This window comes from Bubalus bubalis, chromosome 11 (genome assembly GCF_019923935.1).
Source record: "Bubalus bubalis isolate 160015118507 breed Murrah chromosome 11, NDDB_SH_1, whole genome shotgun sequence".
NCBI lineage: Eukaryota > Metazoa > Chordata > Mammalia > Artiodactyla > Bovidae > Bubalus > Bubalus bubalis.
Genome location: NC_059167.1, coordinates 1,335,630 through 1,353,442, shown reverse-complemented (window position 1 = coordinate 1,353,442; position 17,813 = coordinate 1,335,630). Strand labels below are relative to the sequence as shown.

Sequence of the window (17,813 nt, the reverse complement as noted above, 5' to 3'; positions counted from 1 at the left end):
TATTTGCTCGTTCATCACACAGTACCTTCCCGGCGCATGCTTATCGTGGAGATTTAAAAGTTGGCTTATAAATTTACCTTCAGGATTTAAGAGTTGGACCTAAAATGACATGGCTGAAGAGACTCTAATCTTTATAGCTTCTAAACCTTTATTTTCATAGCTATATATTCTTAAGTTAATCTAGCAGTTATCAAATACAGTATTTTAAAAATCTCTAAAAGGTTTATTTTCAGTCCTATATATTATGCCAGGATGTCCTTAATGCCAAAAAGGAAAAGAAAAAAAAAAAAGGTTTAACGCTGGTCCTTGTTTTTGAAAGTTAGAATGAGCTCTTTCTCATTACTCTTCTCGTGCACGAACTAGTCTCAATTTCTGAAGGCTTCCCACATTTTTACGGTACCTCATATTAATGACACCATTTGGTCTACATTGGTGAGCGAGCTCATTTCTCAATCCAGTGATCTATAACAAAATTCTTTCAAAGCTGGGTAGAGATGTGTGCCACTTTGCTTTCCCCAAAGTTTTCATGAGATTTTTATCCTATGTTATAACAAAACCTCCTCCTATTTTTGCATGTAACTTCTATCTTTATGCAACTAAAGAAATATCTGAATTACAATATTCTAAAGGTTACTAATGAGGTTAATAAAGTTACTTAAGAATCACAATGATGCCATTTCCCTCGTGGCCTAATTATTGGCAGTAACTGTGTCATGTTCTTGCCACTGCAATGCAAAGAGGGAAAAAAAAAAAGGGTGATCTGTAAAGAGTGAGGTAAGGGAAAACAGTCAAAGATCACCTCATTACGTTTGGTAAAAGAAAGAGCTTTTCCTTAACTCTTTCCTCACAAGGTTTTCTAAGGTTCACTCCTCAAGCTAAGCTAGAGATGGTACGCTGACAAAGACTAAAAATCCGCCTATCAAAAACCTACCATGGGCTTCCCTGGTGGCTCAGTGCTGCAGAATCTGCCCATCAATGCAGGAGACACGGGTTCAATCGCTGGTCCAACAGCGAAAATCCCACTGCCACGGATCAACTAAGCCTGTGCATCACAATCCCCGATCTCACACTCCAGAGCCAGGAGATGCGACTCCCGAGCTCACGCTTCAGAGCCAGGAGACGTGACCCCCGAGCCCATGCTCCAGAGCCAGGAGACGCGACCCCCGAGCCCATGCTCCATGCTCCAGAGCCGGAAGACACCACAATCCCCGAGCCCACACTCCAGAGCTGGGAGATGCGACTCCTGAGCCCACGCTCCAGAGCCAGGAGACGCAACCCCCAAGCCCATGCTCCAGAGCCAGGAGACGCGACCCCCGAGCCCACGCTCCAGAGCTGGGAGACACCACAACCCCCGAGCCCACATTCCAGAGCTGGGAGACGTGACCCCCGAGCCCACGCTCCAGAGCTGGGAGACTCAACCCCCGAGCCTACGCTCCAGAGCCAGGAGACCCGCCCCCCCAGCCCACGCTCCAGAGCCAGGAGACGCGACCCCCAAGCCCACGCTCCAGAGCTGAGAGACACCACGACCCCCAAGCCCACACTCCAGAGCTGGGAGACACCACGACCCCCGAACCCACGCTCCAGAGCCAGGAGACGCGACCCCCGAGCCCACGCTCCAGAGCTGGGAGACACCACTACCCCCGAGCCCATGCTCCAGAGCCAGGAGACACGACCCCCGAGCCCACGCTCCAGAGCTGGGAGACACCACTACCCCCGAGCCCATGCTCCAGAGCCAGGAGACACGACCCCCGAGCCCACGCTCCAGAGCTGGGAGACACCACGACCCCCGAACCCACGCTCCAGAGCCAGGAGACGCGACCCCCGAGCCCACGCTCCAGAGCTGGGAGACACCACGACCCCCGAGCCCACGCTCCAGAGCCGGGAGACGCGACCCCCGAGCCCACGCTCCAGAGCTGGGAGACACCACGACCCCCGAGCCCACGCTCCAGAGCCGGGAGACGCAACCCCTGAGCCCACACTTCAGAGCCGGGAGATGCCACAACCCCCGAGCCCACACTCCAGAGCCGGGAGACTCAATCCCCGAGCCCAAGCTCCAGAGCCAGGAGATGCGACCCCCGAGCCCACGCTCCACAGCCAGGAGACACCACAACCCCCAAGCCCACACTCCAGAGCCGGGAGACGCCACTCCCGAGCCCACGGGCCCACAGCCGCTGCTCCACGACCAGAGAGGCCACCGCAGTGAGCTGCCGGCACCGTCCCTGGAGAGTGGCTCCCACCCTCCCCAACTAGAGAAACCTGCACAGTAATGAAGACCCAGCACAGCCAAAAGTAAAACAGGAATAAATAAAATCATTAAACAAAAACTACCTTGTCAGTGGTGACCCTTCAGAAACAGGGGCTGCAGTGGCCTCTTGAGTCTGTCGGCTCAGAGATGTTATGGCTCCAACACGGAAGCTTGGGTTACTCAGCCAGTCTAATTCTGCACACGGGGAAAAGGGAGAAAAGATGAGTGAAATCAGTTCAATGGGCTTTCTCACACTGGCAATCTATCTTACCAACTGACATTCTAATTCACAACCAACATAAGCCAGACATTCTGAACAGTCCACAGAGACTGAAGGGAATGCATGAAATTCCTATTTCACAGGGCATGGGGCTTTAATGCACTCTAAAATACTTAAGACTGAAATCCTCTTGTGATATCAGGCTGCGGCTTAAGCAAAAGCCACATAACAAGTGTGGCTTAAAATGCAACGAGACTGTATGTGTTCCATCCACACGCTAATGAGCATAAACCTCCCAAAGCATCAGGTTTTCCTGACCCCCAAATTTGATTTAGACAATTCTGAAAAGTTAAAAAAAAAAAGCATAAAAACTTACCATACTTAACAGTATTACAGAAGATTCAGGTATTTTTATTAAAAAAAAAATTACAATGTTCTAGCCTAGTATAGGTTACTTTGACCTGTTATACACTAACTTTGGACTTCCCAGGTAACTCAGTGGTCAAGAATCCACCTGCCAAGGGCAGAAGACGTGGGTTCAACCTCTGGGTCGGGAATATTCCCTGGAATAGGAAATGGCAGCCCACTCCAGTATCTTGCCTGAGAAATCCCTTGAGCAGAGGAGCCTTGCAGGCTCAGTCCATGGGGACACAAAAGAGTTGGACATAACTCAGCAAGTAAACAACAACAATCTTAGTAGAGTAGCGTAACATAAGCTTTCCCTTATAACAGTACTTGGTGAAAACAAAAATGGAAGGTGTCAAGTTTTTAAATGAATGCTAAAATTATACAAGATATGAATAATGATTATCTCTGGGCGGTGAGGTTAAATGCCCAAAACATTTCCTCTTCCTGCTTATCCATTCGTTTCTGACTCTTCTACAATTTACAATTTCTAAATTACCTACCTTCTGACCTTTAGCAGTCTTGGCTGGGAAGGAAGGGGAAGCGCGGGGTCGCAGCAAGCGGCCCACGGAGGGCAGGGACCTCGTCCCGCTCTGTGTGGGAGCCAGGGCACAACGCCACGCTCAGGAGAAAGAACGCACGGAACGGGGAAGAGGGGGCGAGCAGGGTGAATTAGCCGCCTGACAGTTGCAGCGGGACGTAACGCGCAGGCTCACCGTTTACAGCGCGCCGGCCACCGGCCTCTCCTGCGTCCAGAATTCCGCCACCCTCACCGCAAGTTTAGGACGTCTCCACCCTCCCCAAAGAAACCGTCACCCGCTGCGGCCACGCTCCAGCACCCGCCTCCTGCTCTCCCACACCGCCCCCCACGAGCCCTAAGCAAGCACTGATCTACTTTCTAGTCATTTGCCTCTTTTGAGTATTTTAATATAAACAGGATCATTCAACACATGTTCTTTTATAACTGGCTTCTTTCACTTGACGTAATGTTTCCAAGGTTCGTCTACGCTGTAGCCTGTGTCACTATTTCACTTCATTTTATTGCAGAATAATCTCATTGGAAAGGACCTTGATGCTTAGAAAGATTGAAGGCAAGAGGAGAAGGGGCAGCGGAGGATGAGATGGCTGGATGGCATCACCAGTTCAGTGGACGTGAGTTCGAGCAAGCTCCAGGAGATGGTGAAGGACGGGGAAGCCTGGCGTGCTGCAGTTCATGGGGTTACAAAGAGTTGACCACGACTTAGGACTGAACAACAACAGTAATTTTAGTTTATGGATATCCATCTTCAGTTAGGGGACATCTTATCCACTGTCAGTTGAAGGACACCTGGGTTGCTTCCACTTTTTGGCTGCTGTAACAAACCCTGCTAAAAGCATTCAGGCACCGGTTTTTATGTGGACACATGTTTTCAGTCATCTTGGGCAGCCATCTAGAAGCAGAACTGCTGGGTCCTATCGGAACCCACGTTCAGCACTTTGAGGAACTGCCAGACTGCTTTCCCAACTGGCTGCACCGTTGTATACTCCCGTGAACAAGGCATGCACGAGGATTGCAGTTTCTCCGCGTCGCTGCCGGCCCGTCCCTCTGTCTTGCAGGCTCCGGTCACCCACGGGCTGTGCTGTGTTTCTCACTGTGCTTTTGATTTCCATCTCCCTGGTGACTTACAGTGTTGAGAATCTTTTCATGTGTTTGTTGGCCCTCCGTAATTCAGGAGAAACAGTTATTCAAATCTTTGGCCCATTTTTTAATCAGGATGTGTTTTTACTATTGAGTTGTAAGACTTCTTTATATATTCTGTATTCTAGTCCCTGATGCTAAGTGCATCGTAGTGAGGAGGAGATAATGGAATGCACGTTCCAACGTTTCACTTGCTGCTGTATCCCCAGCACTGAGACCGATGCCTGGCACACATCAGTAGGAGTTTAATAAATATCTGTGGAAAAGAGGGGGTGGAGGAAGGAAGGAAAGCTCCTGCAGAGAAAAGAGAAAGAGCACAGGAAAAAAGGGAAAGAAGAGAGGGGATCTAGCTACGGAGGGCCTGACTGCAGGCCAAGCAACAGACTAAGCAACTTACATGTTTTAATCCCCACAACACCCCTCTGCAGGAGGAACCACAATCTCCACTGCACAGAGGAGACTCAAGGGAGGGAGTAAGCGGTGCGGCCTGACCGAGGGAGCGCCGAGACTGCTGCTCACGCAGGCTTTCCTCCCCTGTCTCCTTTCTGCTTCTCTGGTGGTTCCCTTCCTTTGGGCCTGACTGGCAAGAGGTATGTGAAAACAGTTCCTGTTGCTCACTGAGATCCAATTATTTTCACAATAACTGGATTCTACCACAGTGAAGGGCAGGGGAGCCTGGCATGCTGCAGTCCATGGAGTCGCAAAGGGTCAGACACAACTGAGCAAAAACAATCACGCACAAAGGAAAAGTGGGGAAGATGGGACAAACAACACGCAGGGAGAGATGCTCTCAGAGGCTCTTAGACCCTCCGTAAACATTCAGATGGTGGAGACAGCCTGGAGGAAAGGCAAACGCGGCAGAGCCACAGAGTGCGTGGCCCTCCAGAGCCCTTCAGGAGGCATTAAGGAAGCTTTCCAGAAGGAACGGCCACCCACTCCAGGATTCGTGCCTGGACAGAGGAGCCTGGCGGGCCCCTGGAGTCGGGGCTCCTACAGTCCATGGGGTCACTGAGTTGGACACGACAGAGAGACTGAGCACAAGGCTGCATTTAAGATTTTGCCATATGGGGCCACTGTGGAGAGGAAAAAAGTAGCTTATAAAGAACTAAAACGCTTGGGTTTTGAACTCAAGCCATCACTGACCCTCTAAGTGACCTTCATCTCAATCAAATGACCTTTTGTAGGAAGAAAGCATCTTTGACCTGATAAGAAGTTGCTGTTTCTGCAGGTGGGCAGCGAGGCAGCTAGCATATCAGCAGTGAACACACGTGGAATGTTTAATATTCACTGATGTCAGGCCTGGAAAATTGGGGAGATCACCTAGTCCAGAACTTTTCAAATTTTTTACCAAGGAACTCACTGTTGATACGCAGCCTTTCAAAGAAGTCCAAGATGAAGGAGAGAAGCAGGATACTGCTGCGGAGAGCTCCCAGGGAGCAGAGCCTTGATGACCCTCCCTCTTCTACAGATCAGCAGTCCCCAACCCTGGGTCTCAACCCTCCACCCAGCCACAGCTAACTATTCACCTCAACAAAGGCGCTGTTTTTCCTAAGTCTCTTTGCAGGTGGCATAGGCGGCTATTTCGACAATTTTCCTGCTGTAATCTCATCTGCATGTCAAGTCTTCGAATCAGATCCTAAGCCAAAGGTCAACAGCTCAGGTCCTTACAGGGAGCAGATGAGTAGACTACTCTGACACCACCGAGAGTGGCAAAAGAAGAAAGAAACGACAAACGGAAATACTCTGCCAGCCAGACAACCACACCGACCGCTCTACAGCTCCTGCTGCCAAGGTTCCAGCTTGCCTCCACTCCTCCCACTTCCTTCCTCCCAAACCAAGAGCACAGGAGGACAGGAGCCTCACGGTTCCCTCCTGCGTTCTCTTCTCCAGGCACAGTGCCTCGGGACGAAGTAGGTGGAGTCAGTCAGTATTTGTTGAATAAATAAAATGAATGAGGCTCTGAATCATCTCTTTGCATCCTTGTACTCCAGCACCTGGTTTACAGAACTGGAAGAATCCGAGATTGTCAAAAGGATGCCATTATCTGGGTATGAAGCTCAACTTTGCAATTTCTCTGGTCTTCACTGTACATGCAGATGTAATCATTAAAAAACGGAACACCCACTGCGTGACTGCGTGTACAGACACAGCTCCAGGCTTTGGAGGCACAGTGGCGAACAAGTCCCTGCTCTCCTGGTACTTACGTTTAATCCTAACACTTCACATGATACATTTGCATTGTCAAATTTTAATTACACAGAATCCTGGAAAGCTATCTGAGATCAAAAGATAATTATAAATCAGATTGCAAAGTCCTTTTCTATATTTACTTACATCCTCAAATAATTTGCAAATGCTGATTATGTATTTAGATAATCATGCTACGACCAAGCAGGATGTAAAGTGTCTCAGAGAAGACTGGCAGAATACCACTAGGGTTTAAGGCAGAAAAGCTGACTGGCTGATAAACCTTCTGTCCCTGCAGGTAAGTAAATCACAGGTTGAAACTTACCTGGAAGTTAGCGCCCTGCTACACCCATACACGTGTCTAAGAAAGGAAGAAGGGGAAGGTGCCAGGCAGAAAAACAGCTTTAGATCCGATGCCTAACAAAACCAGGCAGGAACTGGAAGAACCACATTATCTGAGACTTTACACAAAACAATACGAATCATCGTGAATACTTCAAGTGCAAATCTTTTTGTGATTTGAATAAGTTGATTTGAACTTTATGTAAGTTTCTTATATAATTTTATTTCTCCATCACCAGGGAAAATGCTTTGATTCAATTCCATTATAGATAAAGGAGGCTTCCCTGGTGGCTCAGACAGTAAAGAATCTGCCTCCAATACAGGAGACACAGGTTTGATCCCTGGGTTGGGAAAATCCCCTGGAAAAGGAAATGGCATCCCACTCCAGTGTTCTTGTCTGGGAAATCCCATTGACGGAGAAGCCTGGCGGGCTACAGTCCACGGGGTCGCAAAGAGTCAGACACGACTAAAGCAACTCACACACACAGATAAAGGAAATAAGGAACTGTCACAGATGTAAACTTTAGACACAGATGTTGAGTCACGATTGGATACAATGCCCTTGTTCTGCAGCCACTTCTCATCGTGTTATGGGTATCCTCCGCTTTTCTACAGTTCACTTTACGCCACTTTTCTTTCCCAAAAGGCCTACATGAGTAACTATTTTTGCTAACCTAAAGAAATCCAAAGAGGATTTTAGTGCTTACACGGAAAAAAAAAAAGGCAAAAAGCAAAAGGAGCATTCAGCATTCGTGTTGCAGCGAGCACCCCAGGCAGACAGGGGCCCCGCCACACTCGCTCCCCAGGAACCAGGCTCAGCATCTCAGCACCGAGCCGCCACAGCGTGGAACCATCTCTGCTTTATCTGGATTTACTCTGTGCATCCCTCAACAAGGTGCGTCCTAAGGTAATCATTTCTTCACTTAGGGGAGGTGTCACAGGAAAGCTCTGCCTTCCAGGAGAGGAGGAGACCGGTGTACGTAGGAGCACCAACAGCTCCCATGAACAGAAGCGAGCACCACCCTCCAGGGACGCTAATTCCAAAGGAGTCCAGGGCTCTATAACATGTGCATTAGGGAAGGGCAGTGCTTCCCTGGTGGCTCAGAGGTTAAAGTGTCTGCCTGCAATGTGGGAGACCTGGGCTCAATCCCTGGGCTGGAAAGATCCTCTGGAGCAGGAAATGGCAACCCACTCCAGTATTCTTGCCTGGAGAATCCCATGGACGGAGGAGCCTGATAGGCTACAGTCCACGGGGTTGCAAAGAGTCGGACACGACTGAGCGACTTCACTTAGGGAAGGGCGCTGCTCCTTCAAAGAACAGTGCGCCAAGCTCTCCGTCTGGCTCCTGACAGAGTCTAAGAGCACAAGTTTTCATGCAGAAAGCACCTGGAAACGTGGCTAAGAACTGCACGGAAGACAGTAAGTACAGAGGACCTCCGCAAGGCCAGCCTTCCCAGAGTTAACACACTTGGAAGAGACCCCAGGATCCAAGGGGAAAACGTGAGCAACCACACCCCAGCGCCGCATTATCACAGCGCAGCTCACAGTCCATTTCCTGGTATCAGAAGGACCTGCGTTCAAACACCGTCTTCTTCGTCTGCTCGCTGCGCAACTCTGAACCAAACACTAACCCCTCGTCTCTCCCAGGCTCTCCTGTCATCAGCACGTCTTCACTGAGGGCCAGCCACCGTTCTGAGTTCTGGAGATGGTCAGTGAGCAGGACATGCCCAGGATGGCCCTCAGGGGGCTGACACAGGGGCACTGGGTCACGTGTGGTGAGACGCAGGCCAGTGAAGAGAAAACCCACAGGACCGTGGCAGCACAGGTAGGTCCCCCAGTCCAAACTAGGCAGGGTGAGAGACAGCTGCCCGTGAGGACAGCTCAGTGAGACCGAAACGGTGAGAAAACAGTAGGCACACGCGCTTCTAGGAGGCATCAAGGCAGGGCGGACGGCTTACACAGAGGCCTGAAAGGGAGACGGCGTGACTGTCACGCAGCAGGCGCTGTTTATGGCTGAACCTCTGGGGGTGAGAGGAAGTGGGAGCAAAATGGAGCCAGAGAGGCTCAGGGGCCTTAAAAGGCCGTGATGGTGTTTGTGTTTACCCAGAGCAACAGAGTCAGGCCTATGGTTCAAAAGCTCAGCAGCAAAGAGTCATGTTTACGAGAACACACGCTTCATCTCCATCAACGCCCAGGCCCACCTCGATCCTGGCATGGGTGTGGTGGAGTAGGCCTGGGGCTCCTCAAGTGAGAAGCCAGAGACAGCAGGAGGGTTTCAATGTGTGTGTTGTGGTTTTTTAGTTCTGAAATTAAAATATGCAAAATTTTTTTTTTTAAAAAGAGTCCATGATTTTGAAGCCGTATTGCTTGAGCCCAGGTCAAAGCCCAAATCCTGGGCTCTGTGTTTCTGCTTCCTTCTCCTGAAAAATGCTGCCGATAGTACTGACTTCACAGAGTTGTTATGAGGATTCAATGACTTCATACGTATTTGTAAACATTTAGACTAGTGAATCGCATATAGTTTATTTACCAAAGTGTACTTGATTTAAAATGTGCTGATTTGTGTTGTACAGCAAAGTAACTCCATTATACACACGTGTGTGTGAAATCCCTTCAGTCGCTCTTTGCAACCCTATGGACTGCAGCCCGCCAGGCTCCTCAGTGCATGGAATTCTCCAGGCAAGAAGACTGGACTGAATGCCAAGGCCTTCTCCAGGGGATCTTCCTGACCCAGGGACTGAACCCACATCTCATGTCTCCTGCCCTGGCCGGCAGGTTCTTTACCACTAGCGCCACCTGGGAAGCCCACATAATGCGTGTTCTGCTTTATATTCTCTTCCATTCGAGTTTCCCCCAGGGTTCTGAACCCAGTCCCTGAGACGCTCAGTGGACCTTGCTGTTTGTCCACTCTGTACACAACAGTCTGTATCTACTAACCGCACACTCCCAGCCCACCCGCCCCCAGCCCCTTCCCCTGTGGCACCACGCATCTGTTCTCTACCCCCGAGGCTGTTTCTATCTCACAGACAGGCTCGTCCGTGCCACAGTTCAGACTCCACATGTGAGCGACACAACATGGTGTCTGTCCATCGCTCGCACGGCTGCAGGCGGCGTTCTCGCGCTCTGGCTGAGCAGCGCCCGCTGTGCGTCTGTGCTGCGCCTCCCTCGGCCCTTCACCTGCTGATGAGCAGCCAAGCTGTCTCCACGTCTCGGCTATTGTAACAGTGCTGAAACGAACACTGGGGTACACCTATCTTTTCAAAGTACTGTCTTCTCCAGATACATGCCTGCGAGTGGGGCTACTGCTCATATGGTAGCTCTGCTTTTAGTTTTTTAAGGAGCCTCCACAGTGTTCTCCATCAGAGAAGGCGATGGCACCCCACTCCAGAACTCTTGCCTGGAAAATCCCATGGACGGAGGAGCCTGGTAGGCTACAGTCCATGGGGTCGCTAAGAGTCGGACACGCCTGAGCGACTTCACTTTCACTTTTCACTTTCATGCATTGGAGAAGGAAATGGCAACCCACTCCAGTGTTCTTGCCTGGAGCATCCCAGGGACGGGGGAGCCTGGTGGGCTGCCGTCTATGGGGTCGCACAGCGTCGGACACGACTGAAGTGACTCAGCAGCAGCAGCAGCAGCCACAGTATTCTCCATGGTGGCCTCGCAAACTGACATTCCCACCTGCAGAGTAGGAGGGTTCCCTTTCCTCCATACCCTCTCCAGCATTTGTTATTTGAGGACTTTTTGATGATGGCTATTCTGACCCGTTTGAGTTGGTACCTGATTGTAATTTTGATTTGCTTTTCTCTAATCATTAGCAATGCTGAGCATCTCTTCATTGTGCCTATTGGCCATCAGTATGTCTTCTTTAGAGAAACGTCTACTTAGGTCTTCTGACCACTTTTCAACTGGGTCCTTTAGCTTCTGTTGTTGAATTACATATGAGCTATTTGTATGTTCTGGAAATTAAGCCATTGTCAGCTGTGTCATTAGCAAGTATTTTCTTTCATTCTGTGGACTGTCTTTTCCTTTGTCTATGGTTTCCTTTGCTGTGCAAAAGCCTGTATGTTTAATTAGGTCCCATTTGTTTTCTGTTTATTTCTATTGCCTTGGGAGACTGCCTAAGAAAACACTGGTAACATCTATGTCAGAGACGGCTTCCCTGATGACTCAGTTGGTAAAGAATCTGCCTGCAAAGCTGGAGACACCGGTTCGATTCCTGGGTCGGGAAGATCCGCTGGAGAAGGGACAGGCTACCCACTCCAGTATTTCTGGGCTTCCCTTGTGGCTCAGCTGGTAAAGAATCCGCCTGCAATGCGGGAGACCTGGGTTCAATCCCTGGGTTGGGAAGATCCCCTGGAGAAGGGAAAAGACTAATCACTCCAGTATTCTGGCCTGGAGAATTCCACGGACTGTATAGTCCCTAGGGTTGCAAAGAGTCGGACATGACTGAGTGACTTTCACTTTCATGTCAGAAACACATGAACTTCCCAGGTGGCTCAGTGGGTAAAGAATCTGCCTGCAATGCAGAACAGCCAAGTTCAACCCTTGGGTTGGGAAGATCCTCTGGAGAAGGAAATGGCAGCCCACTCCAGTATTCCTGCCTAGAGAACCCCACGGACGAGGAGCCTGCCAGACTAAAGTCCATTGGGTTGCCAAGTCAGACACGACTGAGCGACTGAGTGCAAGAGCACAGTCTCATTCATTCATTCATGAGCCTCATCTCTTTCATCCCAACTCTGTCCAGATGTCTGACTCCCAGGCAACAATGTTTTATTAGAGTAGACAATCCTCATCAATCTGATGATGCAGAAAGAAAAGCTCAAGAACTGGAAGGATCACACCCTGGGGGATCTCTGCTGCTCCTAACACAAGGGAGGCTCTGGACACCTGTTTGTTGAGAGAATGAATTCTGCTGAACTCAGCCTCCCCAAAACGCTTACTGACTATGATGCCTACTTTAATCCTGGCTTAACTCTTAACAGAACTGAGAGAGTGGAGGACACAGCCTCTCTCACTAGCTTTGGTATTGCTGCCCAAGAGTTGTGCTGTTTTTTTTTGTTTTTTTTTTAATTAAAACTGCACACATCAGTACTAATACCATCTTACATTTTCATAACACTTTACAGTATAAGGCCAAAGATAAAGTACTTCTGTTTTTAACAGCAAAACACCAGAAACAGTCTAATGTCCTTAAGAGGGACTGACAGAATGAAGTCAGTGACAGTCACTTGATGGAGCACTAGGTACCAGCCGAAAGAACTGAGAAAGATTTATATACTCCAGTGTAGAATGATCTCTGGGATTTAAGGCAAAATGCAGAATACTCTGCAATTAAGAAACAGAAATGGGGGGTGGGGATAAACTTGGGACTCGGCATTAACAGATACATACTATATATAAAATAGAGAAACATCGAGAACCTACTGTACAGCACAGAGAACCACATTCTGTAAAAACCTGTAATGGAAAAAACCTGAAAAAGAATATATATATATATATAGCTGAATCACCCTGCTGTACACCTCAAACGTGGTAAATCAACTATACTTTAAAGAAGAAAAGGAAGGGAAATGTAGTTGCTCATATTAAGGATAAAAAAAAATGGAAGGATATCACTGTCTAATAAAAGTTCTAACCGGTAGGAGAAGGTTGGAGAACAGAGATGGAAGTTTTTTAGGTGAAAGACCCATGGGCAGCTTCATAACGGATGTAACAGGCTGTCCAGGAACCCAATGGTCCATCTTAACCACTAAGGGAGAGGAAATTAGGCAGCTCAGCCTCATGATTTGGATCAATGCCAAGTGCAGAGCAAACCCAATGAGGTATTTTCAGACTGAACCTAACTCTCTAGATATAACCACCAGCTTCCATGAAATTCTGTTCATACTGTTTGTGGGGTTCTCAAGGCAAGAATACTGAAGTGTCTTGCCATTCCCTTCTCCAGTGGATCACATTTTGTCAGAACTCTTCACCATGACCCGTCCGTCTTGGGCGGCCCTACACAGCATGGCTCATAGTTTCACTGAGTTAGACAAGGCTGTGGTCCATGTGATCAGATTGGTTAGTTTTCTGTGATTGGGGATGTCAGTCTGTCTGCCCTCTGATGGAGAATGATAAGAGGCTAATGGAAGGTGCCTGATGGGAGAGACTGACTGAGGGGACACTGGGCCTTGTTCTGATGGGCAGGGCCAAGCTCAGTAAATCTTTAATCCAATTTTCTGTTGATGGGTGGGGCTGTGCTATTACAGATAGGACACTGAAAGATGAACTCCCCAGGTCCGTAGGTACCCAATATGCTACTGGAGATCAGTGGAGAAATAACTCCAGAAAGAATGAAGAGCCAAAGCAATAACACTCAGTTGTGGATGTGACTGGTGATGGAAGTAAAGTCTGATGCTGTAAAAAGGAATACTGCATAGGAACCTTGAATGTCAGGTCCATAAATCAAGGCAAACTGGAAGTGGTCAAACAGGAGATGGCAAGACTGAATGTCCACATTTTAAAAATCAGTAAACTAAAATGGACTGCAATGGGTTAAATAGTAGATGATAGTGTATCTACTACTGCGGGCAGGAATCCCTCAGAAGAAATGGAGCAGCCATCATAGTCAACAAGAGAGTCCAAAATGCAGTACCTGGATGCAATCTCAAGAACGACAGAATGATCTCTGTTGTTTCCAAAACAAACCATTCAACAGCACAGTAATCCAAGTCTATGCCCTGACAAGTAGTGCTGAAGAAGCTGAAGTTGAACGGTTCTATGAAGACCTACAAGACCTTCTAGAACTAACACCCCAAAAAGATGTTCTTTTCATTATAGGGGACTGGAATGCAAAAGTAGGAAGTCAAGAAATACCTGGAGTAACAGGCAAATTTGGCCTTGGAGTACAGAATCAAGCAGGGCAAAGGCTAATAGAGTTCTTCCAAGAGAATGCACTGGTCATAGCAAACACCCTCTTCCAACAACACAAGAGAAGGCTCTACACATGGACAACACCAGACGGTCAATAATGAAATCAGACTGATTACATTCTTTGCAACCAAAGACGGAGAAGCTCCCTAAGTCAGCAAAAACAAGACCGGGAGCTGACTGTGGCTCAGATCATGAACTCCTTATTGCCAAATTCAGACTGAAACTGAAGAAAGTAGGGAAATCCACTAGACCATTCATGTATGGCCTAAATCAAATCTCTTATGATTATACAGTGGAAGTGAGAAATAGATTCAAGGGATTAAATCTGATAGACAGAGTGCCTGAAGAACTATGGACAGAGGTTCATAACATTCTACAGGAGGCAGGAATCAAGACCGTCTCCAAGAAAAAGAAATGCAAAATTCAAAATGGTTGTCTGAGGAGGCCTTACAAACAGCTGTGAAAAGAGAAGCGAAAGGAAAAGGAGAAAAGGAAAGATATAAGCATCTGAATGCAGAGTTCCAAAGAATAGCAAGGAGAGATAAGAAAGCCTACCTCAGTGATCAGTGCAAAGAAATAGAGGAAAACAATAGAATGGGAAAGACTAGAGAGCTCTTCAAGAAATTAAGAGATACCAAGGAAACATTTCATGCAAAGATGGGCTCAATAAAAGACAGAAATGGTATGGACCTAACAGAAGCAGAAGATATTAAGAGGTGGCAAGAATACACAGAAGAACTATACAAAAAAAGATTTTCATGACCCAGATAATCACAATGGTGTGATCACTCACCTAGAGCCAGACATCCTGGAATTCAAAGTCAAGTGGGCCTTAGGAAGCATCACAATGAACAAAGCTAGTGGAGGTGATGGATTTCCAGTTGAGCTATTTCAAATCCTGAAAGATGATGCCATCAAAGTGCTGTACTCAATATGCCAGCAAATTTGGAAAACTCAGCAGTGGCCAAAGGACTGGAAAAAGTCAGTTTTCATTCCAATTTCAAAGAAAGGAGATGCCAAAGAATGCTCAAACTACCACACAATGGCACTCATCTACACGCTAGCAAAGTAATGCTCAAAATTCTCCAAGCCAGGCTTCAACAGTACTTGAACCGTGAACTTCCATATGTTCAAGCTGGATTTAGAAAAGGCAGAGGAACCACAGATCAAATTGCCAACATCCGCTGGGTCACTGAAAAAGCAAGAGAGTTCCAGAAAAACATCTATTTCTGCTTTATTGACTATGCCAAAGCCTTTGACTGTGTGGATCACAATAAACTGTGGAAAATTCTTCAAGAGATGGCAATACCAGACCACCTGACTTGTCTCCTGAGAAATTTGTATGCAGGTCAAGAAGTAACAGTTAGAAATGGACACAGAACAGATTAGTTCCAAATAGGAAAAGGAGTATGTCAAGGCTGTATATTGTCACCCTGCTTATTTAACTTACTCTTTGCGACCCCATGAACTGTAGCCTACCAGGCTCCTCTGTCCATGGGCTTTTCCAGGCAATAGTCCTAGAGTGGATTGCCATTTCCTTCTCCAGTGGATCTTCCCAACCCAGGGATCGAACCTAGGTCTACTGCATTGTAGACAGACGCTTTACCGTCTGAGCCACCAGGGAAGTCCAATATGCAAAGTACATCATGCCAAAAGCCAGGCTGGATGAAGCACAAGCTGGAATCAAGACTGCTGGCAGAAATATCAATAACCTCAGATATGCAGCTGACACCACCCTTATGGCAGAAAGTGAAGAGGAACTAAAGAGCCTCTTGATGAAAGTGAAAGAGCGGAGTGGAAAAGTTGGCTTAAAGCTCAACATTCAAAAAACTAAGATCATGGCATCTGCCTCATCACTTCATGGCAAAGAGATGGGAAAACAATGGGAACAGTGACAGATTTTATTTTCTTGAGTTCTAAAATCACTGCAGAGGGTGACTGCAGTCATGAAATTAAGACGCTTGCTACTTAGAAGAAAAGCTATGGCCAACCTAGACAGCATAGTAAAAAGCAGAGACATTACTTTGCTAACAAAGGTCCATCTAGTCAAAGCTATGGTTTTTCCAGTAGTCATGTATGGATGTGAGAGTTGGTCCATAAAGAAAGCTGAGCACTGAAGAATTGATGCTTTTGAACTGTGGTGTTGAGGAAGACTCTTGAGAGTGCCTTGGAGTTCAAGGAAATGCAACCAATCCATCCTAAAGGAAATCAGTCCTGAATATTCATTGGACGGTCTGATGCTGAAGCTGAACTTCCAATACTTTGGCCACCTGATGTGAAGAACTGACTCATTGGAAAAGACCTTGATGCTGGGAAAGATTGAAGGCGGGATAAGAAGGAGACGACAGAGGACGAGATGGTTGGATGGCATCACCAACTCAATGGACTTGAGTTTGAGCAAGCTCTGGAAGTTGGTGATGGACTGGGAGGCCTGGTGTGCTGCAGTCCATGGGCCCGCAGGCAGTCGGTCACGACTGAGCGACTGAATTGAACTGAACTGATAGGAAATTCTAGGGTAGAGGGGGCTTCCATGGTGGCTCAGGGGTAAAAGAATCCGCCTGCCAATGCTAGAGGCCTGGAGATGTGGGTTTGATCCCTGGTTGGGAAGATCCCCTGGAGGAGGTCTAGGCAGCCCACTCCAGTATTCTTGCCGGGAGAATCCCGTGGATAGAGGAGCCTGGTGGGCGACAGTCCATGGGGTCACAGAGGTGGACACGACTGAGGCACTAGGGTAGAGAAGCATGTTAGGACACCATAAGGATTTGGTGGAAAACGTCTGTCGGACAAAGGACCCGGTTTCCTCACTGTGTGCCACAATTTTTAACAATGCAGAGCTCCTGGGAATGTTCAAGGCTTGAATAAAGTATGTAACACCGTTACCGGGCCTACAGTCAGCCTTCAGTAAATAGATGCCAGTGCTTATTCCCAGCAGCTGCGCCCACTACGTTTGGGCTTCGGACCCTAATTTTCTAGCTCTGGTTCGGCCAAAAGACAGGCACCCAGCGATTCAGAAATAAGTAAAACGGGGAAGAAAGCAAGCTGTAATGAAGCACACCCAGCACTTGAATCAGGAGTCTCCCCCGGGAAAACACCACTGCTTCCGTTTCACAGATGAAGTAACCGTGCCTCGGGAGAAAAGCGGGGCGCAAAGCCACGGCTGTACAGAAGCCCCAGCCCGCGGCCCCTCCCGCCTCTCTCCCACTCTGGATGCTACACCTCCGGCCCAGAAGCCCTCCGAGAGCCCGTCCTCCCAGAGGGCCCTGCAGCGCCGCGGAGAACTCTGGGATACAAGCGGGTAAACAAACCCAAGGCAATGGCCGAGAGCCGGCCCCTGCAAGCCCGCCGAGCGCCTTCTTCATCCCCCCTGGGGGCTCACCTTTCCTCCCGCTGTCCGGAGCCTCGGCGACACCCGCAAAGGCGGGGAAGAGCGCCATGGTCACAGGCCGCGCCGCCTCCTCACCCCACAAAGATGGCACCGGGAGCCCGAGGCCGACAGTGAGGCCGTTGCGGTGGCGGTGCACTCTGGGAAGTGTGGTTTTCTCTGTCGCTCCCTGAGCCTAGTCCTCAGCCATGGGGGCGGGGCGGAATAAAAAAGGGGCGGAACGAAAAGGGCGGGGTAGGGCGGGGCGGGGCGGGGCGGGGCGGAAGGGACCTCCTCCCAGTCATCAGTACCTGCTCGCTTCTTTGAGAACCAGGAAATACTGAGCGTGTAGGTGCCAGTTCTTCAGAGCAGAAAGTTCTAGGAATTTGGAATTCTGATTCCGCGCCTGAGTTTACACCCTGACTTACTGAGTGAGTCAAGTTAATCAGATTCCCCAAGC

At 48.6% G+C, this 17,813-nt stretch overlaps 1 protein-coding gene across 1 annotated transcript in view; it reads right to left on the bottom strand.

The window, feature by feature from the left end:
* The window catches only part of NRDE2 (NRDE-2, necessary for RNA interference, domain containing), a 47,816-nt gene extending 30,259 nt beyond the window's left edge, over positions 1-17,557 (bottom strand). Inside the window, exons 1-2 of the mRNA XM_006042254.4 lie at positions 17,369-17,557; positions 2,329-2,440 (exon numbers count right to left, since the gene is read on the bottom strand). Of these exons, the coding sequence (XP_006042316.4) occupies positions 2,329-2,440; positions 17,369-17,426 (170 nt within the window). The 5' untranslated portion in view covers positions 17,427-17,557. The remainder of the gene's footprint in view (positions 1-2,328; positions 2,441-17,368) is intronic.
* Between the last annotated feature and the right edge of the window lie 256 nt (positions 17,558-17,813).